Source organism: Crinia signifera, chromosome 3, assembly GCF_055691185.1.
Source record: "Crinia signifera chromosome 3, ASM5569118v1, whole genome shotgun sequence".
NCBI lineage: Eukaryota > Metazoa > Chordata > Amphibia > Anura > Myobatrachidae > Crinia > Crinia signifera.
This window is the reverse complement of record NC_139219.1, coordinates 255,703,384-255,728,335: the sequence shown is the minus strand read 5'-3', so window position 1 is coordinate 255,728,335 and position 24,952 is coordinate 255,703,384. Positions and strand designations below refer to the sequence as shown.

Genomic DNA, 24,952 nt, shown 5'->3' with positions numbered 1-24,952 from the left:
AAGTACTAGATTAACACAAATCTTCTAACATTATCACTTGTATTAACTTGTGATTAAAAAAATAAAATATTTACTTTGCTGCAAACCAGATATTAAGAAGATAATTCTGTATGTGATTCAGGGGTACTTGTATGAAGCAGTGATAAGTGAGGAGAAGTGAGCCAGAGGAGAAGTGGCCCATGGTAACCAATCAGCACTGAAGTAACATCTGTAATGTGCATAATATAAAATTATACAGAGCAGCTGATTGGTTGCCACTTCTCCTCTGGCATACTTCTCCTTTATCACTGCTTCATACATCTACCCCACAGTTACTGACTGCTTAAGCCTGCTAGCGGATTACTCATACAAAAGACATATGAGAAAACTGCCTCCATCCATTCCTCTAATCCCATTTACACAGACATGTGGTGCATAGTGCTCACTCTGTGCCATTTACAAAAAATATATTCCGTGCTCCTAATGCCTCACCCCATACAAGTATTGTATAATGATGAGATCCCATGGTTCTCAATCATACTAATCACTTTTATGACTTGTTGAATTCCAAGCCTCCAGAGATGACTGAAGAAAGAAGAGACAAGAAGAAGTCAGCATCAGACAGACGGAAGGCACAGCAGCCAATACATTACTGTAACTTGCACCTAGCAGCTACTTCTGCCTTACAGCTCTTACCTGCTTTGTTCTGTCAGACATCCTTAGGGACCTGGCATTAAATACAGATTATTCACTTTAATTGTTATGTATGCAGCCAGGAACTTTAAGATCTCAGTATACGTTCACTGCTACAGATGTCAAACATTGATTTAATGTATTTTAGTGTTCTGACTTTCTGAAAGACTCATCAAACAGTTAAAAGATAAAAACAAAACTGAATAACGCAATAATATATTATTACCTCCGGGAACTTGTTTTACAAGATAGTAGATATAAGCCCCAAACCATTTTTTTATTTGAGATCACAAATCAATACATTTACAAAAATAGGGAAACTTAATATTTTTATTGCAATATATTTTGCTAGTGTGAGCAGGTTTACAGAACTGCTCCTTTACAATGTACATGCATGTTACACTTATAGATGTTATATGACTGCATGCATGTATTTCCCTGTATACATCCATGTTAAAAATCCAACAATATATTTACAGAGTTGCTGAAGGGAAGAGCAGCTTAAAAGCTAAAGGAAGACAGACCTTTTAAGTGAGACAAAAAAAAAAGGATCTTATCGCTATATAATTTAATAGTGAGGGATATTCTAATTAAATCGACATCTTGTAAACAACATTGAATTGAGATCCTTGTAAAATTTACAATCTCAGTAGGAAATAGACTTCTGGTTCATCGTCTTTGCATGGCTCAGTCTGATATGTGAAGTGATCTATGTAAAACTGATCATTATGCCTATAGGTTTGGGAAGAACATGCACCCTCTGGTATGCCCCTTCCTTCAAGGCTGTCTGTGTTAAAGTTACTACAGTAACTGGCTATGTAAGAGCCAGTGGAATGTCTGTTGACAGGCGGATGAAATGCTGGTTTGTTCCGGAGAACTACACCATTTGAAAGCATGTTGACTTGTTTTAACTTATTGGCCTCTTGTTTTTCCTTGGCACGGTTAGCAATGTTTCTCACTCTACTTTGACTTCTGGAGGACAGCTTCCGTGCAAGAGGTTTAGGTTTTTCCCACTCATCTTCCTCACACAATGACGTTTTACTACAGTCTTCCTGATCATAAGACACCAGCTTCCGCAACTGCTCAGTTAATGCATCCGTGGACTGGTGTCTACTTTTTGCATAACAGGTTTGGTCTTCAGCATTGCCAGACAGCAGGAAGTCCCGATTGATCCGTTTGTACTTGCTATCAAAATTACAACAGATGTCCTCTGAAGTCAGATCTCCCAGACTTTTTGACTTACATGGACTAGGTTGCTTGGTTCCATGGATTGAAGAAATATGGGAACTGGTGTGCTCGGGGTTGTAAGAAGTTCCATAGTTGGCTCTTTGAGCAACATATAGTGGGTCACCTGGTGCATACAAGCTCTGTAGGTATTTGCCATGGTCTCTATTTTGATACAGGTTAGTGTTTCCATGTTGTTGCTTTAATTCGTTGAATGAATTAGTGACACCCCGTGAGTGGACAATGCCATGTACTGTATGGTTTTTATATATTTTCTTTGAATTGCTATCATCGTTTAAATTATTCTGGTAAGGCAAAGGGGAAGATCTCGGTTTAAAGTCTTGCTCAACAAAGGTATGAGGTGCTCTTTGCAAACCCTGAGATACTTTCTTAACTTCAATTGGGCCAGAAATAGAACGATTTCCAGCTGGCTGTGAAGGAATTCTTTTAGCGGGATAGTTTGTGTGATGGACTGAATCACAGGGCAAGTTACCTTCCCAACTTGCTTGCCGAATCTTTGGCTTTAAGTCAGGATAGAGAATATTTGTGGGCTTTGGTTTTAATTCAGGATAGTGCGAAGTACATGGGGTCTTCTTTAAGTCACTTACCAATATGTCATCAACTCTAACAACATTTGCATCCATCAATGTATTATCACCATCCGGTGAAAGGTCCTCTTCATTGACAATTGTGTATATTGAATATTCTGATGTTTCTGGGCTAGAAAAAATAGTAGTCTCATCTTTTGAGTATAATACGTTTTCCACATATTTTGAAAGAGAAGATTGTCTTTTAGGTGTCGAAATGACAGATGTAAAGATTTCGGAATATTCAGAAAAGTTTGTGTGACTGTTTATGCCATTCAAACTTGAAACACAAGTGAAACTTGTTTTGTCATTAGTGACGTCAAATTGCCTAATTAATGCTGACATTGAGCTGCCAAGCTCGCTCTCATTGACAGAGGAAACCCCGTTTATAAGCTGAGAAATATCATTTTCGGAAAGAGCTATAGTAGATTGTAAATTTTTTCCATCAGTCAATATGGTGTTTGACAAATCTGTAACAGACAGCAATTCACATTCATTATATTTGGCTTCTTTTGCTGGTGATTTGAGTTGGCAAGATGAGTTTGATGATAATTTTTGTGTAGAATATATAACACTTGAGCCTTTATCTTCTATTTTATCCTTTTTGTCATCTAATTCACTTGTAATAGGATCCTTAAATTCCTTGATCTCAGCATCACTTTGTTTTCCACAGTCAAAGTGTAAACTCCGCCACTTTTTATGTACAACATGTCCATTGGCTGTGGCATTAGCCTGGCATGGATCTCTGGGAAGACATGCAAGATTCTGGATATTTTCAGGCAATGATTCTTTCATCACTGGTTTGTCTTGGAACTTACATTCCATCTTTCCTGTTTATTTAAGAAAGAAAATAGTTAAAAATAAATTGCTTCCCATAGTATGGTATTGAAATATGGAGAGACTATGGGAAATGTTTATCAACGTTTGGAGACAGGTATAGTATAGAGATTAAGGGGTCTATTTACTAAGCCTTGAAGAGAAATAAAGTACCTTCCAACCGGCTCCTGTCATTTTTCAAGCCCAGCCTGTAACACGGCAGGTAGGAGCTGATTGGCAGGTACTTTATCTCTCTTAGTACATAGACACCAAAGTACCAATAAGCTCATATCTGCCACTTTACAAATACAGCCTGTAAGATGGCAGTTAGAAGCGTATTGGCTGATACTTGCATCTCTTTGAACTTTGCCTTTCTCAAAGAACTGATGAATATCTCCCTATTCTCTTTCTAGACAAATGTATGGAAAATGTTGGTAAAAAAAGTATAAGGACATAATTATGGCTCATGTGCAAAGTGCAGACAACTTTTGGAATGAAATGAAAACACATGATCGCACCATTCTGTTACTGCTGAACTTGAGTTTTTGTTGTAACTCTATTACATCCAGCATGTGATGTAATTAGGGGAAAGTGATGGTAATGGAATACCACACTAAAAATACATTGTTACCTTCAGTAGTGTCCTAGTTAGATTTGTAATAGAAAACACAATAAAACAACCATTAAAATATATCAGAGACAAGTTTAGCACAATATAAACCAGTAGTATGAAAAGAATGTAACCATGCCAATTAAACATCGCATAAACCAGAGTGTAGATCATTCTACGTTCTGTATGCGATAACTGATAAGAACTTATTGTAAACTGCTAAGCATAAGCAATGTAAAAAGGATCTAGATTTTTAAAGAAAATCATTATCTTGCTATATACTGTAATGGATATTCTTGAAAGTATAACAAATAACATCAATTAAAAGACCAAAACGTTAGTATCAGCAGACTTAATAAAAAATATACAGAGAAACATGCTGCCAATACATACATGCGGGCATTACATAACATAAAAAGAATTAATGAAGATAAAATTCTGTACATCTATGTAAATATTCCAACAAGCCTGACAAATTCCTTTCTTCTTGTAACCATGGTGACTCAAATATGGCAACTAATGCATTTGCTGTTGCAAACCCTGACTAGCTTTCACTACACATCTCCTTTGAATGTAGAATATACAGCGGGTCTCCATCTCAAGCATATGTTACTATAAAGCCTAGTTCCTTGTCTTTATAGTGTCCAGACACAGGATTGTATACTACTTTGATAATAAAGCACTACTTTTGTATTTGCTAAAAACTCTGGGGGTGTCCCAACAAGGGTAAATGTTTACCTGTTGTGAGGACTAGGGGGGAGGACGGTGGGGGATGCTTACAGCATCCCAAAATGCGGTAAAAACCCCAGGGTTTTTACCGCATTTTTAGCTTAGAGAATCTCCCCCTAGAAGTTTTTTATATAAGCAGAGGTAGAGCAAAGCATTAAAGAGCAGGATACAGAGGAGGCAGGGCTGGACAGAGTGGGGGAGGGGTAAGGGGCACACCTGATAGCAGGCTCAGGTGACCTGGGATATGCTGGATCTCTTTAATAACATAACTTATATCATTAAAAACACTAAATTCCAGTTGCAATTCATGTTTCAGAGAGAATGCCCTAATGTGCCACCGGTTCTATTGCTCCAACTTCTAAAACCTCTGAAAATTAAACTTCCTGCTCATGTCCAGCAGCTTTGCACAACCACTAGGACTTAAAACTCACCTATTCATCAAAGCGTACCCTTCCACTGCATAAACCAGCTGGTTCTCCGACCCCTTGGCTGTTTACATCCTGCTATCTAGCCACCACCCACTCACTTGCACCTCTTGTAATCTGTCTGTCTCCCCTTCCTACTAGATTGTAAGCTCCTCCGAGCAGGGCCCTCTTCCCTCCTGTTGTCAAAGCCCACTTCTCTTCACATTTCATTCACAGCTCTCCTATACTCCAACTCCATACTCATCTCCATCACTGGCATCAAGCCTCTAGTTGTACTATATGTTGATTGAGTCCTCACTACTTATATTTAACATGTAATGTGTATTGAACTGTGGTGCTCTTTATTTGTACTCCTATTTTTATTATTTATTCAATGTTATGCCAAGTTTTGTCTCCCTGTATTGTTCCTTTGTACGGCGCTGCAAAACACTTGTGGCGCCTTATAAATAAAATTATAATAATAATAATAGAGCAGGATCACTATTTATCCTATTTTGCTATCTCTTTCTGCACATCATTCTGCGCATACTGGGTGGGATTTGTAATGCCATAACAGCTTGCCAAAGATGTCTAAGCCCTAGGGTTTTCAAATAAAAATAGTCACTGCATAGTTAGACCTTTGAAGAATAATATTAATAACAACAACAACAACAGTACACTAAATACAGTGGACATTTATAACTAAGGTATAGATTTACTAAAGCTTCTAGAAATTAAAAGAGTAGGTGCTGCGCACAGGAACCTATTACAATTTAGTTACTTTTTCTCTATTGCATTCAAGAAAATAACAGAATCTGGTTGGTTGATGCGGGCAACACCTCCATTTGTCTTTTTTGAAGCTTAGTAACTCTGCTCCTAGGAGACATACTGTCAAGTGAAATGTTAGTCACTGTTACCTGAAGCTATGTCATTTATTTTGGTGTCTGATGTAGAAGGTTCAAAGGCCCCAAGAAGTAGTTTGTCCACTGGCATTGACGCAGGTCGAGCCTGCAGACTTCTGGAAGTCCTCCTCATTACAACGTCTTTCTCCTTAGCACCAGACACCTCACAAGGAAGGTCTTTACTCTCTGTTGACTCTTGAAAGACCATTTTAGTCTTCTTTCTGCCCTTTGCAGGTGCACTGGCGGTGCGACGCAATATCCGGTCTCCGATTGATCGTTTCCGTATATGACCGTTGCTCTCCACAGAACCGTGCTTGGTATTTTTATTGAAAAGCCCTTTAAGACCAATAAACTGTCTATTCTGTAACCAGAAAACAAAAAAACATTTAAAACTCTGCTCTGTGCTTAGTGAATGTGGCAATAAGTGCAAATGAAAGAGGACTGTAAGAGATGAGATGTCAAGACCAATTACCAATGAAATCACGATCGCCTAGCAAGTTCATGCATGTATGAACTGAAAGCCATTATGATCTGGATGGTGTTGCTTGCATACAATGTCTAAGTATCAATGGGAAGGGTTACAGATGAACCATATGCATATAATGTGAATAGTATGCATAAAAACTGCCACAACCAATAAGCTCCCAGCGGAATGTGTAATGACACAATGCGTTATCATGCGACTGGTACTCAGTGATGATGGGGTACCTTTGTGGCTCCTAGAAAGTGCAATATAGTATAACTGGGATTGAGGATTAAAGGACTCCACTGAAATAGGGAAAAAATGCAAAATTTTAGCTCTTGCAATAACAGTATGCCAACACGCACATCACTGATGTACCACTTAGTGGGAATCCATAGATAAATCATATAATATGCATCTGACAAATATTGTTTTACAGTCAGCCTAGGTAGTTACAGTACATTCAGTTGAAGTTCCATACTGAAGAACAGTAGATAATAAGTAAAACGCCAGTATGAAAATTCTCTCAATTAATGAGCAGAAGATCTGCACAGCTGGCAGGAAAGCTGGCCCACATCTCAATATCAAAGGCCTTTCAGTAGCCGGAGAAAAGTGTAATCTTCCACATAGTTGTTAAGGAAGCACTTCCACATAATTGTCCAGAAAATGATTCTTATGCAGATCAAAGATCCATCAAGTCTGTGAGATTAACACTATCTGCGCAGATTTGACTGATTGATACAGACAGAGGTGTAGAACATAGAAAAATGAAGTTACTTACTTTCCCATAGATCTCATTTATGGTGACATGGACAAATATGGATGCTTCCGTCAGACCATCCAGGTAAACATGCCGGTATCCTGGTAGGGATTGAATAAAGCTATTACATGCTGCTTATAATTAAGAATGCCCCAGAGAAGACTGCCTATGTGATTATAGTGGACAGAAGGAAGGATAAATCACAGTGCTGCAAGGTTTCTTAGTTTGCAAAGGAGATTATTGCAGAAAGTAGACTTCATATATCAAGGAAAGGAACAAGGTGCATAAATCATAAAAAAAACACTTCTTCAGGCTCTTCCTTGTTTAGTATATATCTTTTCAAAATTGATTAAAAGTAAATTTGGTACGGTACTTGTGTACTTTCACGGCTCCCATCGCATGCCATCGCATGCCATATGTAGTGGCATGCGATGGCATGCGATTTTTGCAGTTTGTAAGCATTTTTTTTAAATCGCATGCGATCGCATGCGATACGATCGCATGAGATTTTTAACAGAAATGCATCCAAATGCATTGAAATTAGTATCAAACATGTTCAATGGTCCCCAAATGTCATTTTTGAGGCTGTACCACCCCCACTATCAACGCGAACCCGAAGCGTGGCGAGCGCAGCGAGCCCGTGAGGGGCGGCGGTACGCGTCCTACGACCTTTTCATACCCCCACTATCCACGTTGGCGTGGAGTTGAGAATAGAAAGTGTGGCGAGCGCAGCGAGCCACCGAGCCCGAAGCGTGGCGAGCGGACGCAGACACCTGTGAAGCCCGCGAGGGGATGCGTATACCTGTGAAGGTATCCATGTCTCCTCGCGGGGCTCGCTGCGCTCGCCACACTTTCTATTCTCAACTCCACGCCGACGTGGATAGTGGGGGTATGTAAAGGTCGTAGGACGCGTACCGCCGCCCCTTGCCGGCTTGCTGCGCTCGCCACGCTTTGGGTTTGCGTTGATAGTGGGGGTGGTACAGCCTCAAAAATTACATTTGGGGGCCATTGAACATGTTTGATACATTTCAATGCATTTGGATGCATTTCTGTTAAAAATCGCATGCGATTTTTTGCTATGCGATGGACATTGTGGGAGCCGTGATTCTACACAAGTACCGTGAATTTATTATAACGATAAAAGACCAGGAGAAGGGTGGCAAATCCCGGGATCCCCGGATTTGGCCCCAAAATGGACGGGATTTCAATCCCAGGATTGGAGTTTCCAATCCCGGGTTTTCGGGATTAGACTGCGCATGCGCAGTCTAATGCTGGTCAGCATCTGAGCACTCGCTCAGGCACTGCCCGGCTTTGCCCATCCTCGACTATACGGCTCTGTGCAGTGCGACCTAGTCACAGGTCACGGTGCGCAGTACACACAGCCGCTCAGCCCGCTTCCACCCCTCTGCCCGTGTAGCTGTCCTGGCACTGATCCCAGCCTTCCGCCTGCCAAGCTAAGTGCTGCATCCCCACCAGGCTCCATGCTGCAACCCGCCAGGCTCCCTGCTGCACCCACCGGCTATGCAGGTAACTATGTGGGGTGGCCGGGCACTTTTTTATATTATGGAAGCCAATTCCGGAATTTTGGGAATCCCAGGATTGAGCATATTTCAACCCCGAAATCTGGGATTGAAAAAAATGCCCCGGGATTGGCATCCCTAACCAGGAAGTCATAAATAGAAGATGCATCATATAAAGTTGGAAATGTTCAGATGCCAGTTTAGACTTGGTAGAATGTAATGCAGCTGTGAAGGGAGAGAGTTATCTGAATCTGTGCCCCCATGAACCCAGCCATTCGGTTTAAGCACTGAATTAACATATCTGCCGGTATTTGCGTATTATCACGGCGCCCGCAAAATCGGCCGCAAATCGCATGCAAAAATCGGATGCAATTTAGCGGCCAATTTTCCGCGATTTTCAGCCGATTTGCATGCTATTCCATCCTTGCATACCCCCACTATCCAAGTCAGCCCGAAGCGTGACGAGCACAGCGAGCCCCACGAGGGGACGCGGTCGTGTCCTCTTGACCAGTTCATACACCCACTATCCACGTCGGCATGTAGTTGATTTTATAAAGTGAGCCCGAAGCGTGGCGAGCTCAGCGAGCCCCGCGAGTCACACTTCGGGATCGTTTTCCGCGTACCCTTGCGGGGCTCGCTGCACTCCCAACGCTTCGGGCTTGGTGGCTCGCCGTGCTCGCCACGCTTTATAAAATCAGCTCCACACCGACGTGGATAGTGGGGGGTATGAACAGGTCGGGAGGACGCTCACCACGCTTCGGGCTGACTTGGATAGAGGGGGTATGCAAGGATGGAATAGCATGCAAATTGGCAGGAAATCGCGGAAAATAAGCTGAAAATCTGCCGCAAATCGGCCGCTAAATCGCATTGCGGATCGAATCGGCCGCAAATCGGCCACTAAATTGTATGCGATATCGTATGTGATTTAGATGAAATCGGGTGCCGTGATAATACACAACTACCTTTTTGCCCTACTGTATGTAACTGTGCCAAATTTTCTCCCCCTACCCTCCTCAAAAAGACTATGTTGTCTGCTGCTATGTACCCTGTATACCCCAGGACAGTGGTTCCCAAACTGTGTGCCGTGGCACCCAGAGATGCCTGGGAATCCTATTCAAATGAATTATGGTAATTATAACAAGCAAATAAGTGCTTATGGCTGCCAATCATAAAATATGTGTACAGAAGCTAATTAAGTGCCTCACCGCATAAGTAAACCTAAAGATGACTTAATAAACACAATTTATTTAATTCAGATTTGTTTCTTAAGTTCTTATAAGAAACTTTTAGCCTAGGAGTGCCGTGGATAAAATTCTGATACTATAGGGTGCCGTGATTCAAAAAAGTTTGGGAGCCACTGCCCCAGGTGATAGACATTCCACTGGTAGAATTCCTTTACTATACATATTTTATAACTTTGGACTCCTCACAATCTAATATACAGTACCTATGGTTAATGTTACATTATGTGGTGCAGGGTAATATTCTGAAACCTGACATAGGTGTGCGCACATTGAGTGTTAGGGGTGCACAGGCACCCCCAAATGCTGTGCCCACCCTTATAAAAAACTCCCTGCCGCTAGCAATACCAGCAATAACTTTTACCAAAGTCTTTTGCTTTTTAGACCTGTATTCCATTAAAATTAGTGCCCATCAATCAATTGTGTTTTGCATTGTTAATTGTACTAGACCGTTGTCATATTACTATATACTGTACCTGTATAATCCATATATTTTTTACTTTATATGCATGTACTATTATACAGAGTAATAACAATATTAAAACTGAAATAGGCCGGAGATTATGTTTTGGCTGAGAGACATTTTATATTTTAGCGAGTACCAATAGATGATGGTAACCATGCATGATTGGCAGTGTTAGACACACCCACTGGGCAATGCTAGACATGCCCAATAGGTGGTGCTAGACACACCCCTTTGATGGTGCACCCCCTAATAATATGGGCTGCGCACGCCTATGAAACCTGATAACATAATAATTAGTACATTATCAGGTACAATAAAATGTCACACTATCCACTACACATCCACCATTTGGGCCTCTCAATTTATATCCTCATTAACAGACTGAAACCCAAAATTAAGGGTGATGTGAAAGATTACGTTCTCCATTATTTTGGAATGGGAGTAATAAATGCACAGTATGTTCTTTTCTACTTTATATGATTCATATTAATATTTCAAATTAAAACTATCAATAACCCTTGTGCAATAATCGTGGTGCATACCTGGCAAGAGGCTGCTGAAGGCCACTGTCCTCTGTCCAACAAAATCCCGTCCAATCGGATCATGGTCCCATACTAAAAACCTTACAAGTGCTATTTCCGGCATGTGGACTGTAAAAGTGAGGATCTCCTCCCACACGGGATTAAAACCTAAAAAATACAGCATAATATACAATCCATGCTCAGCATTATGGGGACGAAAAAAGGTGCGTGGATTTAGGATCACAGTTATTATATTTTAATGTATATATTTTTCCCAATACAGATTAAGTATCCATTATCCAAAACACTCGGACCAAGATATATTGTGGTCTGAATAACAGAGTATTCCGTATTACAGAATGTACTTATTTAGGCAGTGAGTGGGGTGATTCAGGTTAATCTGCAAAAGCAAACGACTTTTTAATGGACAAAATTATGTGCACTGAAGGTGGGGCTGAGTTTGGGTGAGGTGCAAACTGAAATCTAAATTGTAGTGTAAAATAAAGCAGCCAGTATTTACCCTGCACAGAAACAAAATAACTCACCCAAACGTAGCTCTCTCTAAATATATTACATCAGCCACGCATGCAGTGCACATGGTTTTGCTCATTAAAGAAGGATCTTTCTTTTGCAAACAATCCAGAATCACCCCTGAATGTGAATGCTAAGCAATTGATTTCTTGCACATAGTGCCCGTTACAGATGTCCCCAGTAGTGCCAGTTACAGATGTCCCCAGTAGTGCCAGTTACAGATGTCCCCAGTAGTGCCAGTTACATACGTCCCCAGTAGAGCTTTTATCAAAAAATGTTTTTTGGAATAATTTGGATAACAGATATCCGGATAAAGGATACTCAACCTTTGTTTTTGTGCCACCATAGTGATTTAAATACAGTTACATAACTTGACAATGTGACAGTATGAGAAAATGATGTGGATTATTATTTCTATAATGTGTTATGCTGACAATGCAGATGCTATAGTGCTGTGCTACTGCACAATACAGCTGTACTGAGGAATACAGGTACAGGAATATATTTTATATCTTCCAAAAATGTACTATTCAACAATAAACAAAGTGCATCCTATTAAAAGTTTAAATAGAATCATTCGGAGAAGAGATGCTGAAGATGGAGCATCAGCATCTCTCCGGCTAGTTCGTCAGACGGGTAGCAGCGGGAGTAGACGCATTTTTTTTTTTAAAGAAGACCTGGACTACGTCGAAACAAGAGGACAGATCTTCTCCTGAGGACCTTGGTGAGTAGGATTTTCTTCCACAGGTCCCCCTATGGATTTCTGCGGATCCTGGACCCAGGACTCTTCAGCCCTGGAGCCCAAGACTCCGGACCAGCCCCGGACTCTACAGCCCTGGACCCCCGGACGCAGGAGCACACCCTGAGACCTACCTACGGGCTCAAGATAGGTACTGTAAGTATCAGTATGTGTGGGCTTTGGATGTATTAAAGTTTTAATGGGTGTCAGTGTGTGTTTATTTAACTATTTATTTTACTGTGGAACTACAAGTGCCAGGGGGGCCTTTAATGCCCCACATGCTGGGACTTGTGGTTCTCCAAGTCACAGCATGCGGGGGAGGCTTGCTGGGACACATAGTTCCACGGTATAAGACAATAGTTTTTCATCTATTTTCTCAATGAGAAACCTTTAGCCTAGGGGTGCCAAGAAAAAAATTCTGATGCGTTGGGGTGCCATCATTCAAAAAAGTTTGGGAATCCCTGGTGTATGGGATTATACAGTGTTCTCTTCCTTTCTCCATTTTGTTCAGTACACGGAACACTGTTACTCGCATGTTTTAGAGAGGGCTGTGCTCACTTCATTTACATACTGTATATTTCAGGCATTAAACAAGTAGACTAAGTTATGATAAAACATTTTAACACTAAGCTTTTTTGAAACTTCAAACCATTGCTGTCTAAATTATACACATTATCTTGTTACTTTTAATTAATGTGGAGGCAGCCGTCTGTAGCTAATGTTTTTATCCTCCACAACCACATTCTGTAATTTAATGTTAGAGAGGGAAGAAGATTTAGAAATTATTCCAAAAATGGCTGCAAAACTACTGCTTGAGCACGAAACCTAATTACATATGTTAAAATGAACAATTGAGGGCTTCTACTGTACTCGCAAAAATTTTATATTGTTTCCATATCTACAGTACATACAGCAAATCATATGGGCAAAGCTTGTTAGATGTAACCCAATGGTTCAGTGCAGAAAATCAAGTGTTACCCAAAAATAGGCAAGCGTGTCTTTAATATGGTCAACAAATCTGTTATGTTCCCGAACCATAGCGTCTATCACAGGATGCAATAAGGTCCATTGTACTGTATGTAACATGAATTAAAATGTTCCAACCACCTTGCATCAAATATACTAATATGTGTCATACTTTTACTATAATAATAAGTATAATTAGTAAACAAAAAATTGTGAAACACATACTTAGACTAGTACACATTACAGGAATTTGTCCTAGGCAAACACAAATATATTAGGAAACAACAATAGCAATAACTGACCATTGTCATCAACCACCCTAGTCTGTTCTTTGCAGCAGTCCACAGGCAAACCAATAATTTCTACTTCCACAAAAGGGTCAATGATCTAAAAGAAACAACATACAACACTATAAACTCAGTATTTCCTAAATCATTGTTATGCTGTCTGTCTCATTACACAACTACTTGCAGTTAAAGGCTACAGGATCCTGCATTGTCCCCTGCATACACACTTGCGTGATACGGGGGATGACAAACCAATGTACAGTAAAATGCTATGTGGCATTAACCCTTTGGGGGGTATTCAATCCAGGATCGCGGCTATCGATCCCTCCCAACAGCCGCTGCGTTTTGAGCGCCAGGTGAACGACAGGCGGGATTCAATGTCCCGCCTCCCGATTGGCACAAAGGGGCGTGGCCGCAAAAACGGCCGTGGATTGTCGATCTGAAGCCAGGATTGCGACAATCCACGGCCGTTAACGGCAGAACAGGCTGACAACATCTAAAGTCTAGCACGTTCTCCCGTGATCACGCTTCAATGTTGTCGCTAAAGACAGCATTGAATAAGGAGCCGCCGCTATTTCCCCCGTCGGGCATAGCAGTGGCACACTGAATACCCCCTTTGAGTGCCAAGTGAATTTGTCAAAATTGGTGTGAAAATTGCCAAGCAAACATTGTTATTCATCAAATGACCTTTAATGTTTACCTTTATATAGGAAATATAATGTTTTTGTTACACATTTTTATTTGATTTATGTAACAAATGTGAGCGACATTGGCATTTTTGTGGATAATTTGCACATCAGTAATAAATGTGTCTATTAAAATTGTTGATTACATTGATGATCATTGTGTAAAATATTTGTATAATATCAGATAAGTAAATGAAGTGGATATTTTTGAGAATTCGTAGAAAGTTACATTAGTGAATATCCAATATAAATCACAAGTGACATAAATACTTGTACAAAAGAATCCTGTAAATGATATATTCTTAGAGTTGGTAAGTAGTGATGTCACACTTTTAAAATATATTCTCAAAGCAACCAATCAGCTTATGCCATTTAATACACTGTGCTAGATACAGGACAGATAGAAGCTGATTGATTGGTTGCTTTGGACAACTTCTCCATTTGATCTCTCTCAAAGGTTTGATACATCTTTGTATTATAGTTAGCAGTTGATGTCACTTGTGTCACATGACTTAAGTGTTCCGTAATGAAAGCAGAACTGTCAGTGAAGGTAAAACGCCTTACCTTAGTCATTGATCAACCTCGCCCCATACATGAACTTGCTCTGTTTCAAATTAAAACTTGTGAATTTAAAGGAATATTGTACCTCATACTGTAAAATAAAACAGATATTAGAAGTCATCTTGGAGTTCCGCAACCTATATAAAAACACTTGGCCTCCAGCCTTGTAATTTTATGTGGTCATGGAAAACCCTGGTGTTTTCTAATATTATTAAATTTTACACTACGTGGTACATTATTTCCATTGCATTTTCAATACAATTATGAAAATGCAGTATGTGTCTTTATAAGGGATCCTCAGGATTCAGTTTGCATCTTTTCTGTGACACAGCGTTTATCTGTTACACTTGTTATACTTGCCTTATAGGGGGAATTCAATTTAAAGGTGCCCATACACTGAGGCGATTTGGTCCGATTTTGGCCGATTGCGACCAATCGGCCCGTTAAATCGGACCAAATCGCCTCTCCCTGACACGCAGTCGGGTCCGATGCGCGGTCCCGTGCGCATCGGACCCGACTAGGTGGTTGGACCGGCTGGCTGTCCGACCACCCGTTCTGGAGCTGGCGGGAAGCAGGGACGGATTCGATCCATCACAACGGATTGCATGGGTCCGGCTTGCAGGGGTATCGGGTGTCCAAACACTGCTGCGAGACGTCGCAGCAGTGTATGGGCACATTAGAGTGGAACATTTAACAAAAACACTTGCAACACTGGGTTTTTCCCACAGCTGCAGGGTTTTTAAGATTCAATTAGGGGAGAGAAAAATAAGACAGGGTGATTTCTCTAGAAATCACTTCATCTTTTATCTCATACCCCAGAGAAAAAAAAATCCTTATTTCTAGGAAAGTTCATTGGCACTTGCTCTGTTACTCTTGCAACATTAACATTGGGTGCAAGGTCCTAGCTATTGGGAGCATACATACCTGTGGTCACCCAAAATTGGGTCCAAGGTCAAAAACTTTTTCTTGCTGACTAAATCCTGCTCCTAATTGAATCCCCACAGCAGAGAAAGCACAATAAAAAAAAAAATGTTTTCAGTGATGTAGATGATCTCAGTTCGGATTTAATGCTTCCAGCAATAGCAAAGATTCTCATCTCAATGCTATCTCAAAGCTCACTGGTTGCTACGGGCAATATCTGCACTCTTATCAAACTGTGGGTCCTGACCCCAAAGTGGGTCCCGACCTTCTCAGAATGGGGTCACGACTCCATGTTGCTGACCATCAGGCGGATGACTTTTCTAATCTCAGTTAGTGATTCAAGAAGTCTGAAAAATCAGTTGAATTGTCTGTGCGATCTGCTGACTACACATGTGATGTGATGACCTTCTGCAGGACCTTGCTGGGGTCCTGTAATGATTTTCATTGTCTAATGGGGTCCCAGAGCAAAATAGTTTTAGGACCCCTGCTCTAGAGTATATCAGTCTCACCTCTCCTCTGTCACCAAGCATGGAATCTGGAGGTTTCGGTAATTGCTGACCACTGATTATCTTTAGAATAAGTTGCTTTTTAGGACTTGTGGGTAGTGGATCTCCAGAAAATGGATTAAACACACCTACAATAGTATAAAAAACATGAAAACATAAATGACCAAACATATAAAAAAGCATAGGCACAAATCCACTTAAACATATTCGGAAATAAAATAACTTCTCATTTGGATTCTGAATTTACTAAACACTATTAACAGTCTTCTAATGTACATATATGACATTTTTGCATCTAACAATTAAAAGAATGTAATACCTTTGCACATCTGCTGAGGCTTAAGGACATATCCACAACTGCCATTCACCTTGAATTTTGCACGGTTTAATTCCATCATGCGTCCTTCTGTCTGGTAGTTGAGTGCCACTGTAGGAAGAAAGAATTCTAAGAAAATGTGGAAAACAGAGAACGAGCAGTGTGTGTACATGTTATAGGGAATATAGACATTAAGCTCCACTGGGGCAGGGACTAATGTGAATGTTCGAATATTCTCTGTAAAGTCATGCGGAATATGTGTGCGCTATATAAGAAACTGTAAATTAATCAATAATATCAATACATTAGGTGTGTCACTCAGTTGCCCCTAGAGGATGTACCTTATATATTTTAATATTTAAAGGTGCCCATACACGGTACAATATTGCATCGCATCTCATAGGTTTTGATGATGAGATGAGATTTATTTATTTATTTACAGTTTCTTATATAGATCTAGTACAAAAGTATGTGCACCACATACTTTTTGAGCTGTGAGATGAGATGTGTGACGGGATTGCACATCTCATTGCACCCAGCAACTGTACCATGTATGGACACCTTAAGTCTCTCTTTTGTTCTACTCACACCATTCTAATGACTGTTGCTTAATGTTGCTAATCATTAAGCAAGTAAACCACAGAAGACCCCCCCCCCCCCCCTTCCAGACTCTGGAATTGAACCTTGGGACTGTTAGGGACCTAGTTGATGAGGCCACTTGTTCGGTGAGACCAGACAGTGTCTTTTGACAAAAATTATGGTAAACACCTACATTTTACTCCATGTTAAATTGCAGAGTTTATTATAATTGTCCTGAATAGCAATGTTCTTCGTGCTTAGTGTTTGTATTTTCTAACTTTCTGTACTGGGTTGACCCCAATATTTTTTGTTCTATATCAAGTTATTGAATTTTAATCATCTAAGTCTACAAAATGAAGTCTTGTTTCTGAAAGTTGAGAGAATTCATGCTTCTATCCCACACACAGAAGCAATGCCCAAATCCAACAGTATTGCAGCCAAATTCACATCCAATATTCAGCTGCAAAATGATCACTTACAACATCTGCAGTATGGTAGATACATTTTCTTATAAGACCCTAACAAAATTGAACTGAGCAGGTTGGATACATCTTGTTTCATAAAGATGTGCAGGATTTTCCCAGAATCCTGAATCCACTGCTCTGTGCTGTGGGGACCTGGTGTCATGAATAATTAATTCTCCAGTCTCTGACTTCCAGTTACATAGTTACATAGTTACATAGTAGATAAGGCTGAATAAAGACTTGCGTCCATCTAGTTCAACCTACGTTTTAATAGCTTATCCCTTGTAAAAGACAGAATATGGTTCTTATTAGTACCCCTGGATATTTTTATCCAATAAATGCTTGTCCAACCTTATTTTGAACGTATTTATTGTATCTGCCAACACCACCTCTCCAGGAAGAGAGTTCCATCCACATGCTGGAGATACATAACAACCTAAGATACTTCTGAAGTTACAAGTACAAAGATCAATAAAGCAGAACATTTTGCCTAGTTATTTTAAATAATGCCAAGCAAACAACACGTTCTGCTTTACATAATAGTCAATGTTATAATATATACAGTATATGTATTGTAAACAGAAACAGTACTTATACACTTATACACATATGCTGATGCACACCTAGCTGGATCCCAGCATTCCAATATGGTACAGGGTTAAAGTTACTGGAGTCGATCCGGTAGGCTGATGGATAGATCCTGGTGAGCTGCTTCTGGTTGTAAGACATGAACTGATCTGACCTCTGTTGAACCACTTGATGAGCTCTGGTCTCACTGAACGACAAGACATTTCCTGAGGACCCTGAAATGCAACCAAGAGTAGAATTACAAATGGACATTTCAAGCAAACAGGAAGTGGGCACAGCTCATAATGCTGAGGAGACATATGTGGAAGAACTAAACATCATTAACAGAAACATGGCCCTCTGAGTCTTCACTAAAATAACTAAAAAAGCTTGACGTTTGTTTTTTTTATGGGTTTTGACATATTTACACAATGTAATATAAAATTCAACGTTAACAAAGTTTTTAAAACTAGTCAAAAGTGGTTAGATCCAAGGCAAAATTGTATCACACAAACATGATGTTATTTAAGCAGGTACCAAACACAGAACCGTTACTTCTATGTACTATAAACCCCTTCTATCCAGAACATCACAGTCTCTACTTCAGCATGTACAGGATTTCTGATTCTCCAAACCATCCCTGACTGGTGCTGATATTATCCCTACTGTATATCATTTTAATACTTGAAATCTAAAAAAAAACCTCTTCATGAAGTAGGGACCGATGTGAATTGGCAAATATTCTTTTTTTCATTTTTTTTTTAACTCATACGATAAATGGTGCTCTAGTCAATCACCCCTTTTTTGAAAAATGACAGTTGGGAGCTGATTTGCTGCAGCCCCATTTATAATATACAACAAGTTTAAAATAGGTAAAGCTCATGGATAAATGGGCTCAATATACTCTTGTTGAGCAGACTATGCCTATTACGGCCATGACCATATGTAGTATACTATTGCTGTGTAGTTCAATGGATGCCATAAAGGAGAGACTACTGTATTCCAATCAAGTGCAGGAATTATTGTGTAGCAGACTTCTTTGTACTTAAACGCCTCAGGGAGACGGACAGGGTTAGGGGGGGTTAGTGGGGGGTGCGGGCAGGCGGCGGGGACCCGGGGAACTGATGGAAGCGCCGTCGGAAGGGGATGGCGCTGGCGGGGGATGGCGGCTGGCGACGCCAGCGCCATCCCCTGCAAAGATGGGACCTGACCCATCTGTATGTAATGATTGGGAGTATAATTAGACATAATGGAAGCAGCCCCTTATAAAGTATTTTAGTAATATTTCTGTGTGACAGTACTGTTGCTTCTAGGAATTTGTTTTTAATGTTATCAATATGTATTGTCAGTCCCAGACACAAAGGGGTAAATTTACTATGACAAGATTCTACTTCTTATATATTTAGCATCTTCTAGAAAAGGATAGAATCTGATTAATTGCTATTGGTAATATCCCATCTTCAACAGAACTCCTTTTATAGTAAATGCCCCAACATATCAACATTCAATATTTTTGTTTGAAATATTATGGATACAAATATTTCTGATTTAAAGTAATTTTAATGTATGTAATTTGTGTTATTCAATATGCAAAATACTATATATATTAATTTAGTTAGTTAATTTACTGCAAATTGTTGAGTACTCTTTTATATATACCAGACTTGCCTACCCTCCCGGAATGGCCAGGAGGGTCCCGCAAATCGGGTCCCCATCCCAGCACCCCGGTAAGGTGGGCAAGTCTCCCGCTTTTTCCCTACAGCCCCGGCTCCCCCCTTCCCCGCGGTTTAAAGCTCAGAATTTCACGGGTCATAATTTTGTGAAATTTTAGCCCCTCCCACCATCCACGGGCCTGCAAATTAATGCTGCTGCCGGTCATGGGGGTGGGGCTTAGTGACATCAGCTTCGCCCGCCCCCACAACGTAGCCTCTTCCCGCCCCCCTTCCACTCCTCTCCGGGCTTCTCCTGAAGAGGAGTTTTAAAAAGTCAGCAAGTATGATATACTAGGTGATTCATCGCGCCCTACGGGCGCTCTTCACACCGTCGTAAGGGGCTGCGCCCCCTTAATTTGTGAACGTTTGTATATGAGAAATATGGTTAGAATTGTATGAAAGATGCCCTGTATTGCAACTTAGGTGTCCGCGAATCGCGGGAGGGGGGGTCGCGGAGGGTGCCGCGAATTGCAGGAGGGGGGGTCGCGGGGGGTGCCGCGAATTGCAGGAGGGGGGGTTGTGGGGGGGTGGATGCTGCGAATCACGGGAGGGGAGGGATTGCAGAGAATCGCGGGAGGGGGGTCGCGGGGTGGGTTGCCGCAAATCGCGGGAGGGGGGTTACGGGGGCGGGGGTTGCGGCGAATCATGGTAGGGGGGGTCGCGGGGGGTGTGCCGTGAATCACGGGAGGGGGGGTCACGGGGTGGGGTGCCGAGAATCGCGGGGGGGGGGGGGGGGGGTGTGTGTGCCGTGAATCGCGGGAGTGGGGGTTGCGGGGGGGGGGGGGGGGGGGGTGGGGGGGTGTGACGCGAATCGCCACAAGAAAAAATCAACACAGAAAGGTCAACACATGTAAATGTTGACATAAGTGTGGCACTTCATTGGTGTCCATGTCGACACATGAGAATGAATATGAAAACATTCAAAAAATGAAAAAAAAAAACTTCAAAAACTCATGTCAACCTTTTTCATTGTCGACCATAGCCATGTCAGTGTTTTCCATGTGCAATTTAATTCTGGAGCTGCCGCGAATTGCGGGGGGGTGCCGCGAATTGTGGGAGGGGGGGTCGCGGGGTGTGTGCCGCGAATCCGGGAGGGGGGGTTACGGGGCGGGGGTTGCGGCGAATCATGGGAGGGGGGGTCGCGGGGGTGTGCCGTGAATCACGGGAGGGGGGGTCACGGGGTGGGGTGCCGAGAATCGCGGGGGAGGTGTGTGTGTGTGTGCCGTGAATCGCGGGAGTGGGGGTTTGGGGGGGTGTGACGCAAATCGCCACAAGAAAAAATCAACACAGAAAGGTCAACACATGTAAATGTTGACATAAGTGTGGCACTTCATTGGTGTCCATGTCGACACATGAGAATGAATATGAAAATATTCAAAAAATGAAATAAATCTTCAAAAACTCATGTCAACCTTTTTCATTGTCGACCATAGCCGTGCCAGTGTTTTGCATGTGCCATTTAATCCTGGGGCTGCCGCGAATCGCGGGGGGTGCCTGCGATTTGCGGGAGGGGGGGGGTTGCGGGGGGTGGGTGCCGCGAATCGCGGGAGAGCGGGGTTCATGGGGGTTCCGGTGGGGGTTGCCCCGAATTGCGGGAGGGGGGGGTCGCGGGGGGGTGCCGCGAATCGCCGGAGGGGGGGTTGCGGGGGGTGTGACGCAAATCGCCACAAGAAAAAAATCAACACAGAAAGGTCAACACATGTAAATGTTGACATAAGTGTGGCACTTCATTGGTGTCCATGTCAACACATGAGAATGAATATGAAAATATTCAAAAAATGACAAAAAAACTTCAAAAACTCATGACAACCTTTTTCATTGTCGACCATAGACATGTCAGTGTTTTCCATGTGCAATTTAATTCTGGAGCTGCCGCGAATCACGGGGGGGTGCCGCAAATTGCGGGAGGGGGGGTCGCGGGGGTGGGTGCCGCGAATCGCGGGAGGGCGGGGTTCACAGGGGTTCCGGTGGGGGGTTGCCGTGAATTGCGGGAGGTGGGGGGTCACGGGGGGTGCCGCGAATCGCGGGAGGGGGGGTTGCGGGGGGGGGGTGTGACGCGAATCGCCACAAGAAAAAATCAACACAGAAAGGTCAACACATGTAAATGTTGACATAAGTGTGCCACTTCATTGGTGTCCATGTCGACACATGACAATCCTGGGGCTGCTGCGAATTGCGGGGGGGGGGGGGGGGGGGGGTGCCGCGAATCGCGGGAGGGGGGTTGCAGGGGGGGTGCCGCCAATCGTGCAAGGGGGGGTCGCGGGGGGTTCTTTTTGCCGCGAATCGCGGGAGGGAGGTCGCGGGGGGGGGGTGTTTTTTCCGCGAATCGGGGGGGGGGGGTGTGTGTGTCACGGGGGAGGGTTTGCTGCGATTCGCGGGAGGGGGGGGGTCGCGGGGTGGTGGTTATGCCGCGAATTGCGGGAGGGGTCGTGGGGGGGTTCTTTTTGCAGCGAATCGCGGTAGGGGGGGTCGTGGGGGAGCGGGTGTTTTTGCCGCGAATCGCGGGAGGGGGGGGCGCGCGGGGGGGAAGGTTTTGCCGCAAATCACGGGAGGGGGGCGCTCACCTGGTGGCTGTGGAGTAGCAGTGCTGGGCAACATGGGAAGGCAGTGGGTGTCTGGCACTGTCTGTGGGCTCACTGGGCTGGTTCTCTGTCACATACCTCCCAACATGACCCTCTCCAGGAGGGACACAATGCTCTGTTTCTAGACTTCCCCTTAATGTATGATTGCCATCACCTGTTTTAAACAGGTTAATTTCTCAGAAAGGTGTTCAGCACAGATGAAGGCAATCACACATTAAGCGGAAAGTCCAGGAACAGAGCGTTATAGACACAGACACCCACTTTGAGTGACAGATGTAGCCAAATATATAGGAGATACTATTCTTTGTCCTATAGAGGAAAAACCTCTCTACCGGGTTGATAGGTTAATCCCAAATGGCCGACAGGTATAAGGTAGCCCGCGCTTAAGGTTAACAGGTTTAAATGGTTGACAAGTTGTTTTTTTGGTAAAAAAAAAAATGTTCTCAACTCGTTCATCATTTGCCATCCACGTGGATTACGCTTGGGAATAGTAACCTGTGTTGAGATCAGTGGTAGCAGAATGAGTCACCTTGCCTGAAGCATGACAAGTGAAGTGAGCCCACGAGGGTACACATGAAACATCCAAAGTTACATTAAAAAACAAAAAAATAAACTTGTGTTGACCAGTTTGACCAGGTCGACCTCTTGTACCGACCTTCTGCATATTGAACATTTGCTGTCGAAGTGTGGACTGTCGAAGTATGGACTTCCTTGTTACTGTACATCTATTGATACACACTCCTTTTCCTATCTGGAAACAACTGTCCAATTTAGACAAGTAAACTATTAGTAAACTATTGTATTATGATGTACCTTAAATATTTTACTACATTAAGTAAACTACTGCAGGTTGAATGCAAGCATCTCCTGTCATGCTGCCTGAATCAGTTTTTGCTACAGGCTAATCATGGTGGTAGAACTACTGAATTACAGTATAATACTAAAGCTGGGGACACACTTTCCAATCCTAAGGAGATTCAACTCTAGATCAGCGTCTTTATACAATCCTACTGCAGACCTGGTTACAAATACATACAATCTACACACTTGTCCAAATTGTAGCAGATATTTAATCTGTAAGTGTCTGCTGAAATCTTTTAACACTATAGCTTGGAGACTGGCAGCATCAGGTCCCCCTTCCATACAGCTGACAAGACCCAAACTAGTCATCCAATGGCTATAATTCCCCAAGAAGTTGGAAAACAAAAAAAAAGTTGTCATCCCCCCCAACCCCGAGAGACAATCAGCCATGGTCTAAAACTCATTATTTATTGCCATGACTGCAGGTATACATTCCATGCTTATGTCTGAGACCCGTGAGTCCGTCTGCGCAGGCGCAGAGCATGGCGCCAGCCCCAGGGCATGCTGGGAGGGTTTTTTACTGCATTTCTGGTTTATAGCATCCCGCCCTTGATCTGGTCTTCACTCAGCAACTCCCCTTTACCCTGCTCTCGTTTTAACTTCTCCCTCACTGCTTTTCCACTCCTGCCTCCTAAGGCTTCCATCACTAAGAGGAACATTGAGGCTCACTTCTCTCTCTTACACTCCTGCACACCTACTTTGCTCCGCAAATGCATACCGAATCTCCAGCCTTTGTTTTATTTCCTCCTACTCCTATCTCCAAGATTTTGCATGTGCTGCTCCCTATCTCTGGATTTCTCTATTTCTACCCATTGGATTCTCCACCTCTCTACAAAACTTCAAACAATCTCTCAAGTTTCACTTCTTCATCAAACCCAGTATATCTCTTATACTGTATAGCCCCTCTGTGTCACCCTTGTCTGTCTGCCCCTCCCCTTTAAAATGTAAGCCCTCATGAGCAGGGCTCACTCTCCTCACGTGCTTTCCATTCTCTAACTTGGACTATCTTCTACTTCATACTCCTTACAACTGCACTCAGCCCTTGGTTTCTCCCACCCTGATGCTTACTTTAGTGTCATAATCCAGAAATGTTTATATACCATGTACTTGTCCTACATTGTCTTGTACTGTAAGTCACTGTTTTCTTGCTTACTCATTTGTTTATATACTTTGTAAGGCCCCACATAACCCTTGTGTGCCATGTAATTAAAACATAATAATAATAATAATAATAATAATAATAATAGGGCAGACTCAATTACTTGTGGTGCTTTCTGCAGGAAGATAGCCTTGAGCTATATTACCCAGAGCTATATAATGTTAAGCCCATTTGCTCCCACGGTAAGCACATGGCTAATGTGCGGTAACCCATAGATTCCAGATTAAGTGCCCAGTGCTAAGAAGAGTGCAAATAAGAATCCACAGCAGGTACAGGACTTCAGACTTGCCGCAGGCTGCAATTTAATAGCGCTAAAAACTGCTACAAGCATTTACATGAATTTGCACATTTATATATGTCCAGACAGAGGCCGGGTTGGGATCATTTGGTCTACAGCATGATGGTCGACAGTAATTAGGTCGACACCATTATGTCAACATTGAAAAAGGTCGACATGGGTCTAGGTTGACATGGGGAAAGATCGACATGGTTCTAGGTCGAAAGGTCATTAGTTTTATAGGTTGTTAGTTCGACAGGTCATTAGTTCGACAATGTCTATGTCAACTTTCAAAAGGTCGACATGGGATTTTTCACTGTTTT

At 42.4% G+C, this 24,952-nt stretch overlaps 1 protein-coding gene across 3 annotated transcripts in view; it reads right to left on the bottom strand.

The window, feature by feature from the left end:
• Positions 1–988: 988 nt before the first annotated feature.
• The window catches only part of PLCH1 (phospholipase C eta 1), a 155,832-nt gene continuing 131,868 nt past the window's right edge, over positions 989–24,952 (bottom strand). For 2 of the 3 annotated variants that reach the window (XM_083177900.1, XM_083177899.1), the window contains exons 16-24: positions 18,095–18,274; positions 16,432–16,539; positions 16,116–16,240; positions 13,454–13,538; positions 10,937–11,083; positions 7,189–7,268; positions 6,653–6,712; positions 5,960–6,305; positions 989–3,313 (exon numbers count right to left, since the gene is read on the bottom strand). In XM_083177900.1, the coding sequence (XP_083034026.1) occupies positions 1,311–3,313; positions 5,960–6,305; positions 6,653–6,712; positions 7,189–7,268; positions 10,937–11,083; positions 13,454–13,538; positions 16,116–16,240; positions 16,432–16,539; positions 18,095–18,274 (3,134 nt within the window). In that variant the 3' untranslated portion in view covers positions 989–1,310. Of the gene's footprint in view, positions 3,314–3,930; positions 3,944–5,959; positions 6,306–6,652; positions 6,713–7,188; positions 7,269–10,936; positions 11,084–13,453; positions 13,539–16,115; positions 16,241–16,431; positions 16,540–18,094; positions 18,275–24,952 lie in introns of all 3 variants that reach the window. The other variant, XM_083177901.1, reaches the window with a different exon arrangement.